Source organism: Chenopodium quinoa, unplaced genomic scaffold (assembly GCF_001683475.1).
Source record: "Chenopodium quinoa cultivar QQ74 unplaced genomic scaffold, ASM168347v1, whole genome shotgun sequence".
Taxonomy (NCBI): Eukaryota; Viridiplantae; Streptophyta; class Magnoliopsida; order Caryophyllales; family Amaranthaceae; genus Chenopodium; species Chenopodium quinoa.
Genome location: NW_018743920.1, coordinates 6,537,278 through 6,563,468, shown reverse-complemented (window position 1 = coordinate 6,563,468; position 26,191 = coordinate 6,537,278). Strand labels below are relative to the sequence as shown.

At 35.6% G+C, this 26,191-nt stretch overlaps 5 protein-coding genes across 6 annotated transcripts; 2 read left to right on the top strand and 3 right to left on the bottom strand.

Annotated features, from left to right (window-relative positions):
* Positions 1–1,276: 1,276 nt before the first annotated feature.
* Positions 1,277–5,684, top strand: LOC110688210 (5-methyltetrahydropteroyltriglutamate--homocysteine methyltransferase-like). The gene is made up of 12 exons (XM_021864927.1): positions 1,277–1,425; positions 1,957–2,316; positions 2,415–2,502; positions 2,691–2,818; positions 2,908–3,299; positions 3,381–3,544; positions 3,689–3,769; positions 3,854–4,020; positions 4,105–4,210; positions 4,294–4,544; positions 4,667–4,868; positions 5,036–5,684. The coding sequence occupies exons 1-12, from the start codon at positions 1,277–1,279 to the stop codon at positions 5,402–5,404; spliced, it is 2,457 nt and encodes an 818-aa protein (XP_021720619.1). The 3' UTR covers positions 5,405–5,684.
* Positions 5,685–6,734: 1,050 nt separating this feature from the next.
* LOC110688209 lies at positions 6,735–8,562 on the top strand. Its single transcript, XM_021864926.1, has 4 exons — positions 6,735–6,820; positions 6,906–7,075; positions 7,184–7,289; positions 8,191–8,562. Exons 1-4 carry the CDS (start codon positions 6,775–6,777, stop codon positions 8,400–8,402), a joined length of 534 nt encoding a protein of 177 aa, XP_021720618.1. The 5' UTR covers positions 6,735–6,774; the 3' UTR covers positions 8,403–8,562.
* Positions 8,563–8,771: 209 nt separating this feature from the next.
* On the bottom strand, positions 8,772–10,061 carry LOC110688208 (inactive protein RESTRICTED TEV MOVEMENT 2-like). Its single transcript, XM_021864925.1, has 2 exons — positions 9,823–10,061; positions 8,772–9,570 (listed from the first exon to the last, which is right to left on the bottom strand). The coding sequence occupies exons 1-2, from the start codon at positions 9,920–9,922 to the stop codon at positions 8,987–8,989; spliced, it is 684 nt and encodes a 227-aa protein (XP_021720617.1). The 5' UTR covers positions 9,923–10,061; the 3' UTR covers positions 8,772–8,986.
* Positions 10,062–11,832: 1,771 nt separating this feature from the next.
* On the bottom strand, positions 11,833–12,992 carry LOC110688207 (pollen-specific leucine-rich repeat extensin-like protein 1). The gene is made up of 2 exons (XM_021864923.1): positions 12,809–12,992; positions 11,833–12,713 (listed from the first exon to the last, which is right to left on the bottom strand). Exons 1-2 carry the CDS (start codon positions 12,909–12,911, stop codon positions 11,989–11,991), a joined length of 828 nt encoding a protein of 275 aa, XP_021720615.1. The 5' UTR covers positions 12,912–12,992; the 3' UTR covers positions 11,833–11,988.
* A 494-nt stretch (positions 12,993–13,486) lies between these two features.
* Positions 13,487–25,995, bottom strand: LOC110688206. 2 transcript variants are annotated; one of them, XM_021864921.1, is made up of 14 exons: positions 25,176–25,994; positions 23,947–24,657; positions 23,200–23,406; positions 22,653–22,961; positions 21,107–21,234; positions 19,416–20,483; positions 19,051–19,192; positions 18,752–18,911; positions 18,453–18,616; positions 17,769–17,848; positions 16,363–16,462; positions 15,619–15,680; positions 14,326–14,485; positions 13,487–13,957 (listed from the first exon to the last, which is right to left on the bottom strand). In XM_021864921.1, the coding sequence occupies exons 1-14, from the start codon at positions 25,347–25,349 to the stop codon at positions 13,793–13,795; spliced, it is 3,630 nt and encodes a 1,209-aa protein (XP_021720613.1). In that variant the 5' UTR covers positions 25,350–25,994; the 3' UTR covers positions 13,487–13,792. The 2 variants fall into 2 exon arrangements, with proteins under 2 accessions (XP_021720613.1, XP_021720614.1); XM_021864922.1 differs by lacking the exon at positions 14,326–14,485 and having other exon boundaries at positions 13,872–13,957; positions 25,176–25,995.
* Positions 25,996–26,191: the final 196 nt, after the last annotated feature.

Here is a 26,191-nt window from a genome sequence, read left to right as displayed (position 1 = left end):
ATGCAATTTTCCCCTTGTGAATTGTGAATTTGTGCTAAACTTGTTCACCTTGTGATGAGTTCTCCTTAATATTTCTTTTTTTTTTTTCTTACCTTTTATAAAAATTAAAATTAATTCTATTTAGCTTAGGTAGGAGGAGATTTCCAGTCACTGCAGGTGGGTTGGTCCTCATTAACCTACCCATTCATACAATCCACCCACCAACTATTTTTCATGTATAACAAGTTTTAGTAAAGGGTCAAGATCAAAATTATAATTAATTAAGCCTAACTATGTTTTACAAAATTAATTAAAGCTTAATATACTCATGCATACTCACCAACTCCATCTCAAAAAGTATAAACGACATTGTGGTCGGTCATCACCAATTCACCATTGCATTATAATTTTTTATCATATACCCACATGTTTATTATTATTATTAATTTGCTCAATTCCCCTTTTATGAGCAAATGTGTAGTTTTATTTAAATAAAATTTAGTTATAGAAGGTGAGTCACATGAAATTTTATTAGTCGCACATGTAATATTGTGATTTTGAGTATAGTGAGAACCACAAATAACAATTAAACAATATATCCAACTTTATCCTTTCAAACCTCAGTACTTAAATCATACACACTCCGTATCCTCAATTACTAATCATTTATATTCAATAACATCCCTAATGATTAATGACTATAAACTCACAAATAATCTATATCGTGCATTAACATATCCTGTGCATTAACATGAGTATATTCTAGTATCTCTAATAAATAAATAAAAAGTCGAAAAAATATCACTTATTCTAAGTGCTCCCCCAATCAGTACTATTGGAAGTATTCAAATCAAGATTTAGAGACAATTCCTCAAATGATTAGTATCACTAATAATATACTTGCTAAAATACACGTTATATATAGTAGAGCGGTAGAAAACATGATGATTAAAAAAACTAAATTACGTACGCTTGAAAGTGGAAGAGAGGACGAGAGAATCCTCGTCCCTAAAGCATTCATTAAAAGATATACCCCGTAATTCTTACCACAAGATTATGTAATACTCCGTATTTCATAATTCAAATTGGAGATTTAGCCAACTACTCTAGCCTCCTATCTCATAACTCAAATAAATAAGTACTACTTCATAAGGTCGTATTAGAAACATAATAATACTTGTATGACAAAATAGTAGTCGTATAAAATAAGGTGATGAAAAACTAAAATTACACTCAAAAAGGACATCTGAGTTCTGACTGCTGTAGCCGTAGTTGGTGGGAGAGGGAGTGAGTATAAATGAGCCAAATCTCTGTATCTTCTTCATTGGCACCCTTCACTTCTTCTCTTTCCTTCATTTCTCTTCGTTCTTTTTCTCGCTCTTCCCCTTTATTTTACTCCAAACCTCGTTTCTCCTACTCATTACTCCGACTTAGAGTTCGTTCCAGGTACCCTTTATTTCTTTCTCTTAAATTTGCATTTTTTTGGTAAAATAATTGGTTGATTATGTTGTAGTTATTTGTTTGAATTAGAGTAACCCACTTTCAATTTGTGTTTATAAACTTGTTAATTTTAATGGGTATTTGTTAATTTTTGACTTTGTTATGTACCCTTTTTGATTTGAGTCATTATGACCCTTCATTTTGATTGAATTATTTGTTGTGGGTTTTGTGTTTGCTGTAAATCAAGTTTGATTTTTGGAAGTTCCAGATAAAGTTGGAGTTAACACTTATTAGGGATCATGTAATTTTTGTTTACAATTTACATGATAGGTCTGGAGAATGTGAAAGGGTGTAAAATTATTTTCGGGGTGTAACATATTCACCTGGTTGAACGTATGATCAAGAGATTTGACATTCATTAGAGTTCTCGTGGTTAATTTGATATTTGACTCATGTTTAATTGTTTTATTTAGATTACTAGAAATAGAAATATGATTGTAAAAGATTATATTTGACTGTTATATTTGGTATTTGTAGTACAAGAACAATGGCATCTCACATTGTTGGGTATCCCCGTATGGGGCCTAAGAGAGAATTGAAATTTGCATTGGAATCCTTTTGGGATGGGAAGATCAATGCTGAGGAATTGCAAAATGTTGCACGTAGTTTGAGGACGTCAATTTGGAAAGAGATGGCTGATGCTGGGATTAAGTATATTCCGAGTAACACCTTCTCATACTATGATCAAGTATTGGACGCTACCGCGATGCTTGGTGCCGTTCCCCCAAGATACGGATGGAATGGTGGAGAGATTGGGTTTGATGTTTACTTTTCGATGGCTAGGGGTAATGCCACTGTCCCTGCTATGGAGATGACTAAGTGGTTCGACACCAACTAGTGAGTGATCTTGACATTTGCATTTACTCATTGTTTTTGAGTGATGTTCTATGTTCGTCATGGCTGTGAATGTAATTTTTATGTGCTTGTTTTTGCAGCCACTACATTGTCCCTGAATTGGGTCCTGACATGCAGTTTACATATTCCTCACACAAGGCAGTGGATGAGTATAAGGAGGCCAAGGCTGTAAGTTTTTAGTTTCTCTAGTGTTTGTGGAAATGTTTACTTAGTTTGTGACGAGATTTTGTGAGATAAATGTATTAGATTAAAGCTTGAGAGTTATATAAACAACAAAATACATATGAGCCATAGTAAGATAGTAGTATAAGATGGCATGCTAAGTTGTGGGGTTTTATCTTTATTTTTTCCTGCAGCTTGGAGTTGAGACTGTACCAGTGATAGTTGGCCCAGTGTCTTACCTATTGTCATCAAAGCCAGCTAAGGGAATTGAGAAGTCTTTCCCTCTTCTTTCTTTACTTGAAAAAATTCTTCCCGTCTATAAGTAAGATTATCAAAGAGTTACACTTCCCTTTGTTTTGTTGAGTAATTCCAATCTTCCATTAGCTAATACTGATTGTTGCATTGATATAGGGAAGTGATTACTGAACTTAAGGCTGCTGGTGCATCCTGGATTCAGTTTGATGAACCCAAACTCGTCATGGATCTTGATGCTCATCAATTGCAAGCCTTCACACACGCCTACTCAGAGCTAGAGTCTTCTTTATCAGGCTTAAATGTTCTCATTGAAACCTACTTTGCTGATGTTTCAGCAGAGGCCTACAAAACTCTCACCTCATTGAAGGGTGTAACTGCTTTTGGATTTGATCTTGTTCGTGGCACAAAGACCCTTGAATTGGTCAAGGGTGGATTTCCTTCCGGAAAGTATCTTTTTGCTGGAGTTGTGGATGGGAGAAACATTTGGGCTAATGACCTTGCAGGTTCTCTTAGCAACTTGCAGGCTCTTGAGGGCATTGTTGGAAAAGGTATGTAGCAAACAAGTTCTTATTCAATGCTGTTTTCTGCAGTGCTAAAAGCCTCTAATGCGAATTTTATTTGTGCCTCAGATAAGCTTGTTGTATCTACCTCATGCTCTCTCCTTCACACTGCCGTTGATTTGGTGAATGAAACTAAGTTAGATTCAGAGATCAAGTCATGGCTTGCATTTGCTGCTCAGAAAATTGTTGAGGTGAATGCCTTGGCGAAGGCATTGTCTGGTGAGAAAAATGAGGTGAGATCTTATCATTCACTATTATTTGTAGGGCAGTGATCATTTATTAAACAAAATAAAATAAATTGATGCAGGATCGTGACTGTTCTTTGTCAACTCTCTTGTTTAAAGGCCTGGTTCATTTAACTATTATCCCCATCGCAGGCTTATTTTTCAGCAAATTCTGCTGCTCAAGCTTCAAGAAAATCTTCCCCTAGAGTCACTAATGAGGCAGTGCAGAAGGCAGTATGTGCATTTAAACCCTGTTTATCCTCTGGTGCAGTTGTAATATTCCTCATTTCTCATGCTGATATTTTCTATGCTGCATAGGCTGCTGCCTTGAGGGGATCTGATCATCGTCGTGCCACAAATGTGAGCGCCAGGTTGGAGGCTCAACAGAAGAAGTTAAACCTTCCACTCCTACCTACCACCACAATTGGCTCTTTCCCTCAAACCATGGATCTCAGAAGAGTCCGCCGTGAATTCAAGGCTAACAAGTGAGTTAATTTTCTTGGAGCCAGGAGTTGATTTATATTGTTACAGAGTTTACGTTGCCAACTGTTCTTACCTGAATGTGTTAGGATCTCTGAGGAAGAGTATGTGAAGGCTATAAAGGAAGAGATTAGAAAGGTTGTCGAACTCCAAGAGGAGCTTGACATAGATGTTTTGGTCCATGGAGAACCAGAGGTGAGCTCATCCTAGGTTATAATTTTTGCTGTTTTTCTTGTTTTACATCTGGAACCCATGTCTAATGCTTACTTGTGATACAGAGGAATGACATGGTTGAGTACTTTGGGGAACAACTATCTGGCTTCGCTTTCACTGTTAACGGATGGGTCCAATCTTATGGGTCTCGATGTGTCAAGCCCCCCATCATTTATGGTGATGTGAGCCGTCCGAATCCCATGACTGTCTTCTGGTCCACAATGGCCCAGAGCATGACAAAACGGCCCATGAAGGGAATGCTCACTGGCCCTGTTACAATTTTGAACTGGTCTTTTGTCCGAAATGATCAGCCTAGGTAACAATGTGTTCCGGACTCTGACTGAGCTGCTTTGTTTGGTGCATTCATTTTAATCCAAACTGAGTGCTTTTGCTGTCTCTAATAATTCTGTTAGCACATTTCCTTTCTACCTTCTTCAGGTTTGAGACTTGCTATCAGATTGCCTTGGCCATCAAGGATGAGGTTGAGGATCTTGAGAAGTCTGGAATTAATGTCATCCAGATTGACGAAGCTGCTTTAAGAGAGGGTTTGCCTTTGAGGAAGTCTGAGCAGCCTTTCTACTTGGATTGGGCTGTCCACTCATTTAGGATTACCAATTGTGGGGTTCAAGACACAACTCAGGTTCTCAGTCTTTTTGGCTACTTTCATTTGATCAATGCTCAAGCAAGATCAATGTTTAAGCAAATTATTCTTTACTTTGGATTGCTATAACCAACTCATCTGATATATTGCATTTTTTTTTTTTTGCTTCCCTCCTTTTTGTGGGAATTTGTTTCATGGACCGGCAGATTCATACCCACATGTGCTACTCGAATTTCAACGACATCATCCACTCTATTATCAACATGGACGCTGATGTGATCACCATCGAGAACTCTAGATCAGATGAGAAACTCCTTTCTGTGTTCCGTGAGGGTGTCAAATATGGTGCTGGCATTGGCCCAGGTGTTTACGACATCCACTCCCCAAGAATCCCGTCTACAGAAGAAATTGTGGATCGTGTCTCCAAAATGCTTGCTGTCCTTGAATCTCACGTTCTTTGGGTTAACCCTGACTGTGGTCTGAAGACAAGGAAGTATGCTGAAGTCAAGCCAGCCCTTAGCAACATGGTTGCTGCTGCCAAGGCTGTTCGCACTCAGCTTGCCAGCAGTAAGTGAGTCAACATCGTCCCTACTAATTGAGAAAATAAAACATGAACGGAAAGAATGAAGGTTTTCACTGTATCAACTGAGATCAGTTTACTTGTTATTTGCTATCTTTTTAATGTTACCTTATTCTTTTTTTTTCTCTCTCTTTCTTTTCTTTTGATCACTTGAGGGCACCTCATGAGCTGTTCAAATTTGTGAGCACGAGTTTATAAATACAAATATTTCAGTTGTATACTTGTATGCTGTTTGCTCCTTGTTCTTAATTCATCTATTATTCACCCGACTGTTACTTACTTCTAGCCTTTACTTGGTTCAAACAATCACGAATGATTACTCATTTGCTCTTTTAAAAGGGGGAAAAAAATTGTTCATTTGAAAATCAGAATGGGCACAAAAAAAAAAAAAAAAAAAAAAAAAGGCTGCAGATGTGTTCTAATCTCTTATGTGTTGCAATGTCATTCTATATCATTATATAATTAAAATCAAGCTGCAATAAATCCATTTTTGCTTTTGAAGAAATATCGCTATAACTTGGAGGTAAAAGCAAGATAAAGATATATGAGATTTATGTACATGTGTTATAATTCAGACATTTTACAGTTGGCAATTAGTCATTTACTTCAAGTACAAACACACAGGAAGCATTTTGTTCCTGAATTTCTGTCTCTTCAAGCCAAATAATAGTATCAAAGTGCTTCATATCAGGAGTCCTAAAGAATTAATCCCTTTCTGCTCTCAGTTCCTGCAAGGCTAACATTCTGAAACACAGAGGTTGACGAATAAGAAAAAACAACCATGTACAAATCAAAGTTACAGGAAATGTGTGTCGTAAAATCATGGACATGTCCTAAGTATTCGGTCATCAAGGATGGTCCTGACCACAATCTGCTCTTCACAGCCTCAGTGTTTGTCAATGGCTCTTCCTTTGACTCACCTACTTTCTGCAAATCGGTGAAAGAGGCTCAAAATAAAGCTGCTGAAGCTGCCTTAATTCATTTCATCTCTCTGTCTTCTGCTCGTCCATATCCAGGTACAAACCTGAAACTGGCTTATTTTAGTCACTAGTCAGTTCAAATTTGATTTCTGTACTCTGCTTGTTATACTCTTATCCTTTCGATGCATGGAAACTCTTGTCCCTCATGATGGTTTTATATCTTGTTTCTGAAACATGGAAACTCAAAATCTCATACACTTAATATATAGTTACAAAAGTACCTTTTCTTCTAAAAATCTCTTAGAATACATTTTTTTTTTGTTAATGCTCCGTAATACAAAACATAATTCTTTATAGATTTTTATAGGAATGTTATTGATTTATTGCACAAGGCTCTCACATTATTGTTGCATTAGGAAATGTAATCTCCAAAGACGGATCAAAGATGAAGGAAACCAATAAGAGTATTCTTCCTGCCGAATCCAAAGAAGGTGAGAAACTTCAGTTTGGTTATGGTGAACTTTTGATGTCTGAAATTCTTACTATCTGACAATATGTTAACATAAATAAAAGCAGTTACCAAGAAAATGTCAGAAGTTAAGAAGCAAGAACATCAGCGCTGTATTTCTGGTTTGGTTGGAAATTGCAGCTTTAAGAATTCAAAGTCTGATGCTAATAAACAGGAAAAAGAGACTGAAGCTGTCAATCTTGATATGAAGTCATTGTCCCTTGAAGAATTTCCACAGGTTACAATCAATCATACAACAAAATTAATCACTTTATGCTATTTTGTTTTCGTAATCAATTTTGTGATAAAATATGATTGCATGGTTTGCATTTGTTATCTTAAACAGGACACTGGACCTAAATTAGCTGAAGGAAGGGAACCCAAATCCAAATCCAAATCCAAAACGCACGGAAAGATCAATCCTACAGAAGATGATGGTTCTCTTATCCAGGGTAAGTCCCTTTCAGAATTCAGAATTAACCTGTCAGTTTTTTTTTTCTTTTTTTTTTTTTTTTGGTAATCAAGATAAACTTAGTTGTTTTCATCTGTTTCAGTCTGTTTTACTATTAAGTGTTTTAATATATATGTTTATGCTTCTTTGTCATGTAAGCCTACATGTTAGGGATTAGGGAAAACTAATCATATGTGATAGTGAGGTAATTTTGTTAAATTTTCTGTTAGACGGTTCCTTATTTCATGTTAGCCAACCCCAAATCTTTTTGGGACTAAGGTTTTGTTGTATGTACAGATTAATGTAGTATTAATTTGCTGCTTTTGCTGAATTAATGATGCTTTTTGTAAGAAAAGACATAAGAAGAAAACCATTGTTTCGTCTGAAATATGGAAAGTATATTGAAAACTTGATAAAAATAATTGCCCCATAAGTTGCTCCTCAAGGATTCTAGTCCAAAACCTAGGGTCAGTTAATAATTAGATGTGTACAATTTAACTGTATATGATACATTGCTTGCAAACACACATCTCTATTTTATCAGACAAATACGGAGTAATGTATTTGGTTCAGATATACGTAGATTTTTAACTCCTTACATTTTCACTTCAAGATATCTGTGAAGAAATTAGTCTAAAAACAATAGCATGCATTTAGATGTAAAAGAAATTAATTAATGCATGTCTCAGCACTTTGCACAGTTGACTGGCATTGGGGCCATTCTCAGGTTTCCTGTTCTGAACATAGTTTCCCTTAGGATTTAGTTAGGAAAGTTTTTTGGCTGTTTGTGAATTATGGTAAATTGGCTCCATTGACCTGTGTAGTTTGCATAGTTTTTTAATCTTGTTATAAACAAATAATTTGTGCTATTGGGTAAAACTGGGGAATTTTCTGTTTGTCAGGTGAAAAGGCTTTAGCTTCAGCTGATAAATCTTCGGGTTCAGAGAAGCAGAAAGATCCTGAAGTGACCAGTTTCTTGCTTTGCAACCGGGTCAGAGTTTACACCTATGTTCCAGAAATAGCTAATCTTCCCAAAGGGGTTACTGTGCTGCAAGTTTGTGAGAACAAATGGGTTGCTGTTAGCCTGGATTTCCCAAACGAGAAAGGCAACTAATGAAGTAATGGTGAATTTATATTGTGTAACTTATATTTTTATCTGGGAATCAGTTAGATCTTAGATATTCTTTCTTTAACAGACATCTGATTGAAAAAAGACATTGAGACTTGTTTGTAACGTTTAATGAAGGACCAGGTGTGAACCTTATTTTCTCTGATGCAGTTTTCTACTGTTTCATATCATTATTTTTAATCATCTATGATCAGTCGTCTCTAATTGTCACCTTAATTTGAGGTGATAAAAGTATAATTTTAACCAAGAAAATCAAGATGGTGTTCCAAGCCCAGCTCCTGCAATATCCTGGGTAATCCTGGATGCACCAGCATTATACTGGTTTGAGGACAGTAATCAGAGTTCGAGTTATGATTAATGAGGATAACAAACTGTCATTATTAAGAAAAAACATAGCAGTTATTGTTTTATTGCTTGAATTTGCATTTTGGGTAAGAATTGTCAGCGATTTCAAATGAAATCTAGTGTGATATACAGGTCAGAGGATGGCATTTCAGGACTATTTGAAGTTCTTGTGTCCATCTGGAAGTAGTAGTACTCCTGCATCTCATTTTTTGGGCTTTAGAAGCTTAGAGTTCGTGATGATCGTATTCCATGACACTTTTCTCTTCAACCTTGGTGAACGATTTGAACATCTTGATGGCTTGGAAGCCTAGAATTAGAATCAGAATAACATAAACAGCAAGCCTTTTCTGTGTTCCTGGCTTCCTTAGCTCCTTAAAAAGCTCACTACGACCCCCAACTTGTTTACGAATCTCATTTAACTCGTGTTTTACTTTGCTTCCCACTTGATCCTTGGCAGGGGTCTCATCTTTTTCTTTCTTCTCCATTTTATCCTCCTTGTCTTTCTGCTCCGTCTTTCCCTCTGTAGGAGCTTCGTATTGAGGCTGTGATGCAGGACGTTCTGCTTCTGCAGCAGTTTTCCCTTCATCATGTTTCTGTTCAGTTGTTGCTGGTGTGATCAACTTTGGTTGCCTGATGTAAAGTATGCCTCCTTCAAACTTAGCAGTCATATCCTTCATATCAATGTTTGATGGCACGTTAAACTCCTTGTGAAAACGCTTCCATTTGTTGTCCCCAATTGGACGTTCTCCACTTATTTTTAGGATGCGCGATGTTGTTAATTGAACCTTCAGTTGCTCCTTCCTAAAACCTGCATTTATAGTTTCATCATATGGACATATTAGGCATGCAAATAAGCATTCATAGGCTATATCTGTTTAATACCGATTTAACTAATGATATAATCCAAATGGACTCGAGCTGAATGACTCAACACCCAATAACAAACCCATACTAAATATAATCCGAATGTTCCATTTGCCACCTCTAGAGCCTATAATAGACGATATACTTATTATTTCAAACTTGTACAAAGGTTGAAAGAAGCAATAAGGTATGTTACCTGGGAGATAAAGAAGTAAGGTGTCACATTCTTTTTCAGATAACAAATCTGAAACAGGCTCAAAATCTTCATACTTGCGCTCAGAAGTGTTAGCCATCATCTTAATTTCTTATTGTTGATGAGGATGTTGTTAATAGAATTATTTGTTGTTTGTGATGAATGATTACATTTGGTTTAATTGGAAATATTTATAGAAATTTATGATTTGTTAGAGAGATTCTTGCATGTTAATTTGCTTTCAAATTGGATTATTCCAATGCTTCATGTAGACAAAGAAGGTGACCTCTGTTCTGAGGGAAAGAAAATTCTTTATGTTTCTCATGCTACTTTCCTTTCCTTTCATATATACTTTTCTCTATATCTTTAGTTTCAATGATTCATACTCCTTCGGTCTTAGAATAATTGACATGCTTGACTTTTTTTTAATCAACTTTAATCCTCTTTTATTGCTATTATATAAAATAATTTTTTTTTTATAAAAACTTGACATTCCAATAAAATACATTAAGATAAAATCAAACAACTTACTAATTATTACCATTTTATCTTATATACGTAGTAATAGCATTAAAAAAAGGGTCAAAGTTGATTAAAAAAAAATGAAACGTGTATTATTCTGGGATAGAGAGAGTAACATTTAATGATAAAATAATAATCCACTTGCAAGTTGTGCATAATTGTCCCACTTGAAGGAGAAGAGGGATGACTAGTGTATAAATCTAGCGAGCAACTCTATTTATCATTAATTGGTTTTATGACAGAATTTTGCATGTCTCATATGTGGTTAAACTCTTCTCATAAATGTGCTTGGTTTAGTCAATAAATACTTGTCATTTATAGCTATCATTCTATCAGCATATCACCAATGTTTAGCTCATAATCAAAGACGACCTTTGTAACAATTAATATCATTTATTCATCTAAATTCTAAACCGTTTAATTTGAACTATTAACTGAAGTGACAACTTATTCTAATACTATAGTATAATACACATGTACACGTATATGTATATATAATTATGGATATGTATAATTAATTTCTTTAATCGTGTAATAGAATATATAAGAATACTTGGGGAAAACGTTAATAAAAAGAAAGAGAATACTTGTAAACACCTGTCCAAAAGCTTCGTCCATATCATAAAAAGTAAGTTCATAAGACTCAATTTATGCTTGGGTGTATCTTGAACTAGAGCTGTCCAAGCTGAGCTTGAGTCAAGTTACGATTTGATCTGAGCTCGAAGCTAGCTCGACTCAAGGGGTGTAAGGTTGACAAGCTCTAAGCTAGCTCGAGTCGAGCATGAGTGGAAGCTATTATGAGCCGAATTTGAGCATGATTCTGTTCACGTTCGCCCCTCAAAAAAGATGCTTTTACTTAATATTCCCACACAATTAGCTTTTCTAAGTTAATAATTAGTCTTTATATTAATAATGATCATAAATCTTAATCACATCAAAGCATGTCGGCTTATGTATACGAGTGCTAAAAAAAAATAAAAATAAAAATAAAAAAAAATTGCTAGGTAATTATATCATGGTTGAAAAGAATATAGTCATTTGCTCATTATTCAGATTATATTAGCTATTTTACTAGCACTAATGAAAAAGTTAAAAAAAAAAAAAAAAAAAAAAAAAAAGGTGGTAAAAATGTATAAAAAGTCAATAACCTATCTTGTTCTAAAGATAAATAAAAATTAGCTTCAAAAACAGATATAAATGTTTATGCATGTATTTCTTGTGTCTTTTTAAATCGTGTGTTACCTTTTTGATGCTCCTATATACCACATGCTAAGGCCTAGGGGTCATGAAACTAAGTATAGTCAATTTTCGTATGTGCTTTTGGACATTTTGTCCATTGATTAATAATTCATGTAGTCCAGTATAGTTTATGTTGAAGTGAAGCTTGAATTGAATATGAATCAAATATCAGATTTGGATTAACATAAGTTTGAAAAGCTTCAAAATCGAAGAAAAAACCAAGTTATTGAACAGAACTTTCTATATTTGCTTGTTGATGAATAAGAATTACTATATATATATCCATGATGAGCGAAGCTTTTTACATTTTATGTCAGATCAATATGTATCTGAACCTTACATTTTATTCGTATCTTGATCATATTTACATGTATTTTGGCACAACATTGATGGGTATTTCCGTGGAGATTATAGTTCCTTGTCATCCCTCGTGATTGATTTGAACATGTAGGTAGTATAGAATCCAATGCCTAGCACTAGTAAAACAGAAACAACCAGCCTCTTGAGATTTTCTGGCTTCTTCAGCTCGCTGAAAAGTCCTCTTCTACCAACAGTTTGTTTTGGCCTTGGTGTGTATATACATTGATCTTTTACTTCTTCATCCTTCTTAGGAGATTTGCCTCTTTCCTCCTTTGAAATTGCATCTTCTGCATTGTCCTTTTTCTCCATCTTCTCATACAAACCCTTTTGAGGCTCTGACAGAGGAGCCTGTTGCTGTGACTGAGGTAGTGGCAAAGGAGCTTGAGGTTGAGGCTGAGGCAGTGATCGTGGCTGATCACGAGCTTGTAGTTTCGGCTTAGGCTGTGGTAGATCATAACTTTGTCGTTGGGGTTGAGGTTGAGGTTGAGGTTGTGGTAGATGAGGAGGCTTGGAAGGCATGGGAGCCTCTATTGCTGCTTTTCCTTTGTCTGCAACCTGTTCAGGTGCTCCTGCAGGGGTGATTATTTTCGGCTGCCTGATGTAAAGTATACCACCCTCAAACTTAGCCGTGATCTCTTTCGTGTCACAATTAGTAGGGACCTGAAATTCCTTGTGAAAACGCCTCCATCTGTTATCACCAATTTGACGTTCTCCACTTATCTTAAGAACACGCGATGTTGTTAATTGAACTCTCAGTTGCTCTTTCTTATACCCTGCATGTAGAAAATGTATTCATTATTGATCCGTTTCTTCATAGTTCATATTGATTAAACAAACCATGGAAAAAATATAAGAAATTTTTAAGTACCAGGGAGATAAATGAGGATGGTGTCACATCCTTCTTCGGGCACCATATCAAATGGAGGATCGTAATCTTCATAGACGCGGTTAGGATTAGCAACTTTGGCCATCTTTACCTGTTTCTAAATCTTGTTTGGTTTTGTTTGATATGAAAAATTATGAGCTATGTAGTTGTCTATATATACGCATACTCTCATTTGCCTTTCAAAGAGGATATTCCTATGCTTAATTAAAAACCAGGATGTGACTTCTATGACGAGGGAAAGGAAAACAAATTCCTTGTCTTTCTCATACTTCTTTTTAATCCAAACTTTGATGGAAGAATCTCTTCATTATGAAGTCTCTTGACTTAAGCAACGTTCACATTCGATGAAGAATTCCTCTGTCCGGAATTAATAATATAAGTATTATTTTTGCTTTATATTGCTCGTGTTTAATAATAATAATAATAATAATAATAATAATAATAATAATAATAAATATATAAATAAAATAAAAACTACTGTATACTCCGTATAATTTATCAGTTTTACATTTCCTGATTAGGTGATTTGGTATAGGTGGTACTGAAATCTTACGAAGATTCTATCAGTAAAAAACACATATTCGGGGATAGAATTGCATTACAATAGACATTCACTACAAAATACATATAAACTCATTGCCAATTATGAATTGAATGGTCTAACAGGAAGAGCAGCTATTGAAATTACATGGTATAGCAAGTGGTTTTAATAATACGAAGTAGACTACACTGTACACAAAATTGGCTATTTACGCACAGTAAACCACACAACTGAAATGATTCCCAATGATACCAAGCCATGGTTATATATTCAAGGCCTCTGGAACCGGTGAAAAGGGGGATTTACAAATTACAATACAATACAATCCCAGAAGGATACAAAAAACACTGCACTATCAGATTCCACAATCAAACTCACAACACAACCAATTATGATTGGCATGGCAGCTCTTTCACGTCATTTATTTACCGAGAGAATATATCATTACCTAGGGCATGTGTGTAATACCCATTATAATTCAGGCAAGTCCAAAACCGAGCAAGGCCAAAATCTCCGTGCTTGGGAGACTTGAGATAAGATGAATGCAGTTCGTTAAGATTTTCATCGAAATTTTTCTTTATCAAAATTACCTGCAGATGAAATACAGAAGAATAGGATCAATCAGGTATTTACTTATTCCATCATCCTTAAATTTAAAACCTAAAGAGACATTCTTAAGAATAAAGTCAAACAATAATGAACAATCATCCTATATTAGTTTTTTCAAGAAACTTAGCCAAATCAAACAAGAATGCAGAACCAAAACGAGGACAAAAGTATGAAACTTGCCCTCCCCCCCCCCCCCAGCCCCCACATAAACAGACAAGGAGTACACTAACGATCAGTCACATCTGTCACGTGAATGGAAGTTGTTTTGCAGGAACCTCACATAAATTAGAGTTATGTCCAACGGTAAGCTTAATATAGGCAGGGATATGATGCTCTGTAAGTCTTTTACCTGAGAAATATTGATCTGTGAAATATGGTCTATCAAACCCTGGTTGTCAGACTGAAAATCTCCCAGTCCATTGACAAGGCATGATCGAAAATCTAAGGCACATTGCAAAATTCTCTCAATGTTGTTTGATATGGATAGAGTTTCATCAGATAGGAAGCATCTGAAAAAGTGAAAATCACTTGTCATCTAAAGGTTGCTCGCCAAATGTACCAAAGATAGTGCAGGAAAAAGCTGCAAGCATAAATTTATATTTTTGCTCAAGGAAGATAACATTAACTAAGCAACAACCTGTATCATCAACTTGAACAGTTCATATAACTCCAAACTGTGGCTTCCTTCAGTTCTTTACTGGTAAAAATTTTACCTCTTCAAAATGACCATGTGCTTTATCAGAGAACAGTCATTTTAAGATCCTTTTGTATGTCACATAGCCACATAATCCTCATCCCACAAAGTTAAGAATTTACCATAATTTTAACAGGAGTATACTTAATTCTTTTGTATAAATAGTTGTGTAGTACTGTAGTTACCTTTCTCCCTATTTTACTCATTGAAATAGTGAGGGTATCTTGGAATAATCCAATGATAAATTATCAATATTTTAGGAAATGAGACAACTACTAGAAATCCCAAGATATATAAGGCCTAATATCTGCATATGCTTTTTTCCTTCACATGGTGTGTATATTGAAAGCACATGAAATAGAAAGAGAAGCTTACAGTAGCAAGACTAGCAACAGGCAAAAGTGGGGTATTACTCTTCTCTAATCATTTTTACACATGTGCATCTTCTTATCCCTAATTTTTAATGTTCAATAAGGGGCGTCCAGACAAGCACCGACAAGGGTCTTACACTAAGAGCTTAATTCATCTATTACTGCATTACTGCTCTCATCTAGTTTTGCTTTCATAACTACTTCATTCATCCCACAAAAGTTGTCCACTTTTGACATTTCACAAAAATTTAAGTTCATTAGACATCACCCAAAAATTTAGTTGTCCAAGTTTTCCTTACTACTACCTCCGTTACATATTAGTTGCAACTTTGGAATATTTTATCTCTCACAAATAATACCCAATGTTGCAACTAATATGTAACGGAGGTAGTATTATGGAATCCATTATATTCATATACAGGTATTCAAGCAACGGTTGTACAAGCTTTTACAAAGATGACATAGTATAGTTGGTATGTCAGTTAAGAAGGGGAACATCTTCAAAATGGCTAAGTTGTTGCACTAATAGAGCAATAATCAACACATAAACTACTAGAAGCACGCAATCTTTGCTTACATGCGCATTGAATCTGTTAGGTACACCATATGCACAGATTCTAGATCCATCATATCTTTGACCTGCAGTAAAACAACTCAGAGGTGAGGCAGAGATCACAGACATCCAGAAAAGTGCATATACTACAAGAAATGGAAAGATAAAAGCATAACACTTCCAAGAGAGAGAGAGAGAGAGAGAGACAGAGTAAAGAAGAGCAAAATGCTTAAACTCAAGCCTTAGGAAGACCTGCCATCAGATGTGAAGAAGGCTTAATAGTCTAGCACCAACTATGTCAACTCCCAAACCCCTTGATAAGCAACTGGTGTCACTTTCCAATGTTCAGATTTCTGAACCACTAAAAACTCTAAATAATCATACAGTGAGGCCATTATGAATGAAAATACAATGCAGGGGGTTAAAGCAGTAGAATTGGTATAGATATGATGTATTCAGAGCTCTTGATTTTTAATTTTCCACCTATATTAGTTCCATTTAAAATAAAGCACTCTAGTCGAGTAAATCTGAAGGAATGCTTCAATAATTTCCTCTTTAAATGCCTGACTGATTCATCTGATGCACCTCATGTGGCCATGCAAACTAGGAGAGAAGAAAGGAACAAACAAGGGTTTTTTTTTTTTTTTTTTTTTTTGAAGGGTGTTGAGGGATATCAAATAGATAGAAATATGATATTATAGAGAACCAAGAGAAATGAGACAGAAAAAGAAACAACGTATACTTATAGGTTATAGCACTGGCTCAAACCTCATGCTTGAGGGAGAAGCAAAATCTACTCCAGGATACATCCGATAACTGTGATAGCACATATTGCTGCAACGTGGAGACAAAATGATTAACCTGATGCCTGAAACACAACAGTAAACTACGTCATCAACCTGTGATTAGGTGGAGTCACTTGAGATTGTACATAAATGTGGAAATCTATTGTAAGTTGGATTATAAATATATTGATCAAGAACACGAATAAAAAAGAGGATATAGTAGGGATTAGTTACAGAACAGAATTACACAAGGCTATTGCTAGTATGATTCCTTTTTTCTCCAATTTTTTCTTGTTATTAGAGTAAAAATTTTGGTTTTGAAGTTGCATCTACACTAAGCATATGGAACATCACATAGTCCAGAAACCTTGTCATCCATATCAAAGAAGCAGCCATATAGGAAAGAACCACTTCAAAACAATTGATCATTGTTTTCCATTTACATATTAAAACTAAGTAGAAAGCATTGTCTTATCAAAGGCCTTGTTTGGCTACTGCTTACTGATAAGGGAATAATTGGAAGGCCCAAAAATCTATACTATTTGGCTGGAAAATTTCCAAAACGTCAAGTTCTTTATGTAACAACTTATCTTGGAGATCCATGAAGATTGTTGTCTTCTTTGGTTCAACAAATTTCACTCTCTTAAAAGTTATTGTGGTCAAACGTCCACCCATAGCATTGCAACCAAGAATATAGTTTTATAGATTCAACTTCTTTGGGTGTTTCTAACCCCCCCCCCCCCCCACCCCCAAAAAAAAAAAAAAAAAAAAAAAAGAAAAACAAGTAGCGCATTGTACGTTGTACTTAACTCCCAGCCCCTCTCCAAGCCACAGGTAAGCAATTTTCTATGTCTCGTAGGAAGTTCTATACAAAAGATATGTGAAGCTTCTTGTAATTTAACTAGCCAAACAATGGCCATACATATGTTCCAAGGAAGTTTGACTTTCATATATTTGGAGTACCAAAGTATACCATCAGAAAAAGCTTTGGTTTTCCAAGTTATAACAAAACTACATTTTGGTCCCTTCCCACACTAACACCAAATGGCAAATGCACCCCACTCCCTCCCACTCACACACATAAAAAGAAAGATCAAAATTGGCACTCACCCCCTTGGCCCATTTAATCCAGTGACAATGGGCAGTTGGGCACTGTGGAAATAATTCTGAGCTATCAACTACTAGTAACTACACCAAACCAATAGGTGGCGCCTACATGCAGAATTGCAGATGACAAGAAGTGTATTTGATTCAGATAAAACATAATTCTACGGTTCCTACTTTGGACACAGATTTGAGATTTCTGTCTAAAGAAGATAGTTAACAGAACGACCAACACCAAAATAAGGCAAACAGAAGCTTTCAGGACATTTCAATTGGTTAAAATACCTCAATTTTACGATGCAATTAAATTTTGTCCTTGCCTGCTGATGCTGTTCATCAGTCTCACTGATTAGGTGCTTAAAAACCTGCAGACACAAGCAACGAAAAGCCGTTATCCAAGGTTGGTAATGTAATGTGAGAAATTAGAATGTTTTACTATTAATCAGATCATTAATAGCATATTTTCAACACATCTACAACCACATATCATAAGCAAGAGCACCATATAAACCAATGCTGCATATAAGTATATAACAGTGGTCATTTCCAATTTAGGTGATACATGTATTTTGGACGTTTTGTCTCTATATTCTCACTTCCATTCAATCACGTGTCAAAAGTGTTTGTAGCAACTATATTGGGACAGAGGGAGTGCAATAAAGTATAAACAATAAATGCCCCAATTACCCAACAGAATAGAACCATCAGAACAGATGTGATGAAATGGTGATTTGGAGGGAACACAAGAATTCACATATAAGAAGAAAAAAAATGTGTATATGGGGAAATTACCTACTCTTTGATAATTGGGTTTTTGAGTTTTGATTTCATGAGTTCATGACAGGTATAAAGATCAAAGTCAACACATGATTAAATATCTTTTACAAATATATATGATATGCTCTACCTTCAACGGACCATTTACTTTAAACCATCCAATATTCTATAAGCAGCTCAATAAATCAATACCTTCAAAGAGCACCATACATCAGCCAAAGACAGAACAGCAAGCTTGAGCTGTATGAGATAAGTGAATATTTCAGCATATATTCTCAATGCATTTGAGGTCAGCACGATAGTGACCGGCCAATCAACTCTGTAACCAAGTCCTATAAAATCAAATGAATGGAGCCCTGCAATTCACATGATTACTAAGCACTTCAGAGACTAAAGAGCAAACGGCAGCCGCAGATGAGATATGCAGATCAAATAATGAAAACACTGAGATGAAGGGATAATCACAAAAGATTTGAAAGTAAGAAAATTACCAAGTGCAGCAGCTGAAAAAGGAGTCGTATTCTGATTTTTCACAAAAACATACAAGCGACCCTTATTATGATCTCTCTCGCATGAAGACCTCTGGATTGATGACTCAAGTAACCCTTGAATTTCTGGAATTTTTTGATCTGCCTCAGTAAAGCACCATTTCTGCATCATATAGAAAATTTAATAAGATGCAGCATAAAAAGAACAAATAAATCTGTCCATTTTGCTGTTTCCAGAAACTGTACTCCATATTTGATGATAAATTATTTCTGTAGACAGGAAAGAATGAAATATGCCGTACATGATGCCAAAGAGAAGTGACAAATATATCTGCCCAGTCTGCTGTTTCCATAAAAAGATACCGTCGCAGAGCGTGAAAATGCTCCTGAAGATCAAAACCTCCTTCCAGTAACTTGATACTCAGCCTGCTTACATAGATATATCTGATATAGTGAAGGAAAAGCACCACTTGAATACAAAGATTTCTAACTAATTGATGCAGCATTTCTAGCATTTTCCACGGTGGGGTGTTTTGTTTTTGGGGGTGTGCAGGTGTGGCTTGACAGTAATCACAAGATTTATACAGAACGATATCAGATGTACAGAAAATTCCTTAAGAATAAAAAAATAATACTAATATTTCCAAAACCAAATTATATAGGACACTGCAACATAATCTCTTGCATGAGGCATTTGTCGATGATAAAATCAAGTGGAATTTCAAACATAGCCTCTTTACCATGCTCGTGCTCTCTATCTGAATCATGATCAACTCTGAATGAACCACGGAGCAAGACTTGCCAGCTACTCCCTCCACAGGCATTTTTCAGATCCTCTAGACTGTTCTCTGAGTTCAAAGATGCAGCAGAACGGTCCAAATAATCCTTATCCAGTTGAAGATTCACTGCCTTCTGTCCCTTTCCAAAGATGTCCACATTCCCAACTGCTGTAGTTTTTGTATCAGCGGAGGGGAAAAGTTCATGCCCAATATGGTGCCTTTGGTCAACAGATAACCTTCTTTCGTAGGCCTTCATAGGATCAGTGGCAGATGAAAAGTCGAAGCAAGGGAAACGTTTGCTAAATTTAGAAGAGTTCTCTTTAGGTTTATTTACATCTTGAATGAAAGCATTTTTTGTCAGCATGGGGTTCATACTAAGAACATTGCTGGAGTATTTAGCATTCCATGTCTGGACAAGATACGAATTTGAAGAGGAAAGTTCATTCCCATGACATTCATTATGCATCAATGTACCCTCAGTTGTAAATTGCTTACTTACACTCGGCATGATCTTAGGCTGATCACTGTCACTAATATGCGAAATTTTGTCATCTTTGTATGTTTGGGCGATGCTAAAAGGATTTCCTTGGAGACCTCCTAAAGGCCAACCCAGAGAAGGAACTTCACCTGAATATTGAATTTCAGAAATCCAAGGTTTAGAGATCTCAGTTAGCTCTGTGCATGAAGCATCATGTTTCCTGATGACAAGTTTCCTAGAACAAGAATCTATTAAGTCATTATGCACAACCTCTTCCACAGGTTTGCCAGAAGAGAGGTTAGAGAAACACAGAGAAGATAAATAACTTGGTTCGGTGCATGCCAAACTATCTTGACAATCAAATGACTGCGCAGCATCAACTTGCTCATCTGAATCATCTGTCGATGAACATTCAGAAAGCTCCAGAGGATCCAATGTGTAAGAGAAATCCTCTTCCATGCTAGAGACCTCTGAATCCCTGCATTGGAAAGATCCAAATATTAAGGGAGATTGAATACAAAGGTTATTTTGTAAAACAATCAATAATAATTAATTAGTTAAGATAGTTGTGCTACTATACAAACACCCCAAATAAATGCACTCCATACAGAAAAAACTAGTCATATACTCTTTTAGGAAGTCTAGAAAATGTTACCACATTTTGTAAAAATATAATGGTTGGTGAGTATTAGTGTATTAACATACCTTTACCTAAATGATTAGTATGGGATGGCCAAACTATTATTAAGGGTCATGAGTAAATTTGACTCATTTTGAATTATTAAAGATTGGGACAATGTGACAATATAATTTAATTAATTATAGTTTTTCTTTAATTTTACTAAGAAGTTACACTCCCGTTCAGCCATTCAACTTCCCTCTTATTCATTATTAGGCTTGGAATTTTTATTATTAGTTTTTTTTTTTATTATTTGGGGGTTAGAGCCATCAAAATAGGTCAGCAGGCTCATCTAAATAAAACCAGATAATAACTTCCCTGTTGTTCCCACGATAGCATGCAGCAGTGGACTCGTCCACATGTCTGACTGTGAAAGAGAGATGTAAAATAGGAGAGGCAAGAGAAAAAGATAAGATATATACTGATTTAGATCTCTATTATCTGAAGATGAAAGGAGAACTGGTGTCTTGTCCAAATTAGAGAAATATTGAGCATCTATGTTTCCTCCAACATAGCTGGTACCAACAGAGAATTCATCATACAAAACTACCTGCAAAAACAATTACCAGAAACTTGACTAAGAATGATTGTGACAACTTCAAAAAGGTTATATCTCATAAAGCAACACAAAGTGAAAAAGGAGTGCTTTGGAAAATCATGTAGCAACGTCATAGAAATATGTGAAGATATAGAATAAGAAAATTGACAACTAAGCGGATAAAAGTTGTATAATTCAAGTGAGGATGTAGGCAACCTCTACAGTTCCTCATCCCCAGAATTATGTTCACATTTCTTGGTTCATCAAGCAACTATGGAAAAGGCTATTATAAGATGATAGGTGTATGGTAAGAATTAGTGTGCCTAGTACTGGAGACGTGCATTTATTTACAAGGGAAGTATGGCAGCTTGAGTGAGAAGCTTAGAGCCAAGGACAAGAAGATTTTATGGGACAAGAAGATTTATACAATTGCAGGAAACCCCAAAACCTTTTTTTAAATGTAGGGGTCTTCTTGGCTTCCTTTGTCATTATAGTGAAGGACTTCTAAATGGATGCTTCTATTTTATTTTTTGTACAGTACTTAGAGTTTCTCAAGGCGGGCATCTACAGCAGCTGGATTTATAGAGGGCTTACATTGGTGGTGGTGGTCTTAGCAGTAATGGCAAACCATACAGTAGGTGTGTTAGTTTAACAAATCAATGTTGGTTAAGCACATCATCAGAAGAGACTCTATAAGCATTAATCCCCTAACTGAAGTCCCACAAAGACGGCAAACTCTTCTGTTAAAGGAAAAGAGAAGGCATTAGAATTTCCTACAAGGCTACAAGCACTCAGTATACGGTTGAACTAACTGCATTTTGCAAGAACCTTAGAAATCTAAAGTAGAAAGGTAAAACGATGATTTTGGAAAGGAAAAAAAAAAACAGCTTCATCTCAAGCTAAACCACCAACCCCTCAGATGAAACCTCTAAAATCACAAACAAAAGATGATATCCTCACAAATCAAGACATTTGATAAATGAAGCAACAGTAGATGGAATAAAAACCAAAACTTATCTCAAACTAATCCAACTACCCCTCAATTAAAACATTTTAGATTACAAATTATTTAATAAGAACATACAGAAAAATGAATGGATGGGGAAATTTCAGTCACATCACAATATCTTTACAGAAACATAGCAGCAAACCCTTTATCACTCTTCATGAGATGGTAGTTCACACTGAGCTGGACCTATTAGACAATATGAAAAAAGTAGCCACGGGAAAGGAATCAAGATCATTCAACAAATTCTAAATTCTCAGAAATTATTGCTATGGAGCAAGTCAAAAGAAAGAAATTTATAACATAAATTACTAAATTCTTATACAACTCTTAATGTTTGACTCAAGGAAAATGTAATTCATAAATGATGAAAATGAAACTATTTTGGCCATGGTAATAACTTAAATCTAGCAAAGAAGATTACCTGACGATATTTGATGTCTAAAGTGTCCATAAATTTATCAAGTTTTTTATGCATCTTGTAGTAGAAATTCTTCCTTGATAGTACAGTGGCTTCTATTTCTCCTTTATTAAAACTTAATGGAGAACCAGAAACTTCACCACTGCAAAAGTCACTTGAGCATGGAAGGATGTCATCAAAAGTATCTTCTCCAGCATGAACATAATTGCACAGTCGAAGCAATTTCATTACCATTTGCAATTGCTGGCCTGCTCTCAGCAATGGAACTAAAACATCTCTAAGAAAACAAGGAATGGAAGCTCCATCTTGTTCCTGGAAGTATTTCCAAAAGAGCATCAATAGCACAGAACCAGAATATCCCAATCAAATAGCACAGTGTGCATGTTTGGTTAACATGTTGAAAAACACGGAAAGTAGGACTTATTTGGTTTCTACTTCCCATGATCAACTAAATAAAATTTTACACTTTTTAATAAATGAAACTACATGGGAAAAACAACTTCTTATGCACAACGAAACAACTACATATTACAATTTCAGAGATTATTACCCTAACAGATGCCAATGGGAAGTCAACAGGGGTGCCAGCTTTACCATGTGAGTAAGGAAGAGGATCTGCAGAATGTTTTACTACAAATTCGTCATAAGGGTCACTAATCTTGGCCTCATAAATCCACGATCTGATGAATCTACAATATGGTTCAAGTGACCGAATAAAAAGGAACTTGAGCAGACTGCAGTGAGCTGGATCAACAGCCTGTGGGGATCAATCAAAATTATTATAGATTACAGGATCATACAGTTTTTTTCTTTAGAGGGGGGGGGGAGCACTTTTCACCAATGACAAAACTACATTTCAGAGTTCAAACTGCTATTTCATCCAGACAAAGAAACAAAGAGAACCGAAGTAGAAGTGAGGCAAGCAGGATAGACAACTTCGTCTCAATGAGCAAAAATCTTATTTTGTCTAATGGTTTAAATAAGGTTAGCAGCACAACTATTTCAGTTAAATTGTCAATTACTTAATATAAATAAGTGCCCAACAACGCAGCAGGTAAATTTCTATAACTGTTGACCAAATATTAAGGCACAAAGTTTAGAGCACAAAGGGTGTAATAAGTAAATGCTGACGCGAATGAATGAAAGTAGAGTTAAAGACTCCATATTTTTTCTGTCTTATACTATGACATGTCATACACTTCTCCAACCTCCCCGTTATTCTAACAATCCATATAAGCAATTGTCCCTACTAAAAGCAGAAAATGAAAGAACATGGAGACAAGATATCCAGGTTTACCTGCAGCTGTCTATACAAAAAAGTGAGCAAATCTCCTCCTCTAGGGAAGTTACGAAATTCCACACTTGCTTTGACAATCACATCCTCAAAGGAGATTGATGAGAAGCAAAGAGCCAAATCATTTAAACAGCAAAGATGCCCAAGCACCTCGATTTGAACCCTCAATTCTTTTGTGTGCATATAAGTCTCCAATAAGGTAACTTCAGAATGTGAGATGCTTGTGAGACTACCTTGTTGTGAAGCCTTAGATACCGATTTGACTTCATTGCAAGAACGCCTCATATTCACAGAGGCACTTAATGTATCCAATGCACATAAATATCCTTCCAATACTGTTCGAACAGCAACTGCAAATGCCTGATTTACAAGGCTTTGTGGACGATGCCTCACATCAATACCTTCATCCACAATTACCCCTGCTGGACCAGGCTTTGCTTGTTCTATCTCTGTCATGCCATCGGCAAAACTTGTATTCGTAAAATAATCCACAAACTTATGGAGAAGAATAACCAGGGAACCAGAAAAGCCAATAGATTTTAGTATCTTTCCCAGTGCACATGTGCTTAAAGATCTATTCCAAAGAGTTGGAAGACGATGACCAGATCTGTCAGCAGGATCCGCACATAATAACATTGAAATGTGTTCAATACTAATAACTGCTGACTGAACACCTTGCAATGCATTTAACACCAAGCGCACCAAGCTTGCCTCCTGACAAACATAACTCCAAACGTAAATCCAGACATCTGGGAAAGCAACTGTAATGAATCCCTAACAGCATAAATACTGCAGCTTCTATGAAATGTAAACTCCAAACTTACATACATTATACAGTACCGACCAGTACAAGACTGTTTCACAACATTCTAAGATTTTGGTACGCGATTCAACTTGTATCTATCACGCAAAATACGGAGAACAATATATGGATGCAATCCCCAAATTAAACCGGTTTCTTAGCATATGACTCTAGATTATGGCGTCCAACAATTCTGTTCCGTACAATTTCCATCATAAACATTAAACAAACTCAGTTCTCCTAAAATGACCTAAAATAGCATAATTCAACTTTGGAAATTCACTATAAAATCTACACTCAAAAGTGTTTGAAACCGAAAAAAGCACTAAATTATATCACCAATATCGCAAAAATAGAGCTTAGAATAAGGCTAATAAAGAATTGCATACAATTCAACAAATTCAAACCTAATGAGAGAAGAATAGCTTACTGAAACGGAGGAAATGTCGTAAAGAGAGCCACGAAAGGAAGCATTATGTGAGGAGAGAGAAACAGACGCGCCATTTTCAGAAGGAATAGACTCCCAAGGTTTAGGAGGAAGCCATGGATCTTCTAGCTTCAATTGTCGAAGCAACGATTCTTCAAATTGTAAATCTACCGCCATTTTCTACCTCAAAAACACGATCAAATTACTCAATTAGGGTTTTGTAACATTTCAATTCTGCTCAGTATCATACATTTGCAAAAATCAGTTAACCTAAAAAATTTCGATTGATTTCGACGAAGAGTGAGCTTCAGTGAACTTGAACCGATTAGAGGAGAGAGAAAATTGTCGCCGGCGAATTTGTGATGGTCAGAGTCGGAAAACTGAGGAGAGAGAAAAAGGCGGGGAAAAAGAGAGGGTTTTTTTTTAAAAGGTTTGGTAAAGTGGTCCGATGATGGCGGATGTTGGGTTAGAGGCTCCGAGCACATGGTCATGTTAGAGAAAATGTAGCTCGCTACCTTGCTCCCCAATAAAGGTCATGTTTGATAAATGGCCTTTTGGGAAAAAACTTGCGTGACCTAATCCACAAAAATATAGTGACTCTTATGTTGAACATAGTAATCTTAATTTTAACATAGTTACCTTCATCTTTCATATTGACCAATATATAAAAAAATTCATTAAAAAAAACAAAACAAAACAAAAAAATAAAAACCTCTTATAGGCTTTATAATACCACAATGACTTTTAGTTCAACATAACAACCATTTAAATATAGTGACTTTTTTTTTATTAATAAAACAACCATAGTGTCTCTAATGTTAGTGGTCCACAATAAATTAGTGTGAACCAAGTTCATTTAAGAATTTGTTGGCCTTTTAATGGTTTTTTTTGTTAGCTTTTGACTTTTGGATTTTTTATATGGTCAAAAAAAAAAAAAAAAAAAAAAAGTGTTTGGTAATAACTTTTCATTCAGCGAAAAAACTGGCTTAAGCCAATATGGAAAAGTTGCTATAAGTAGT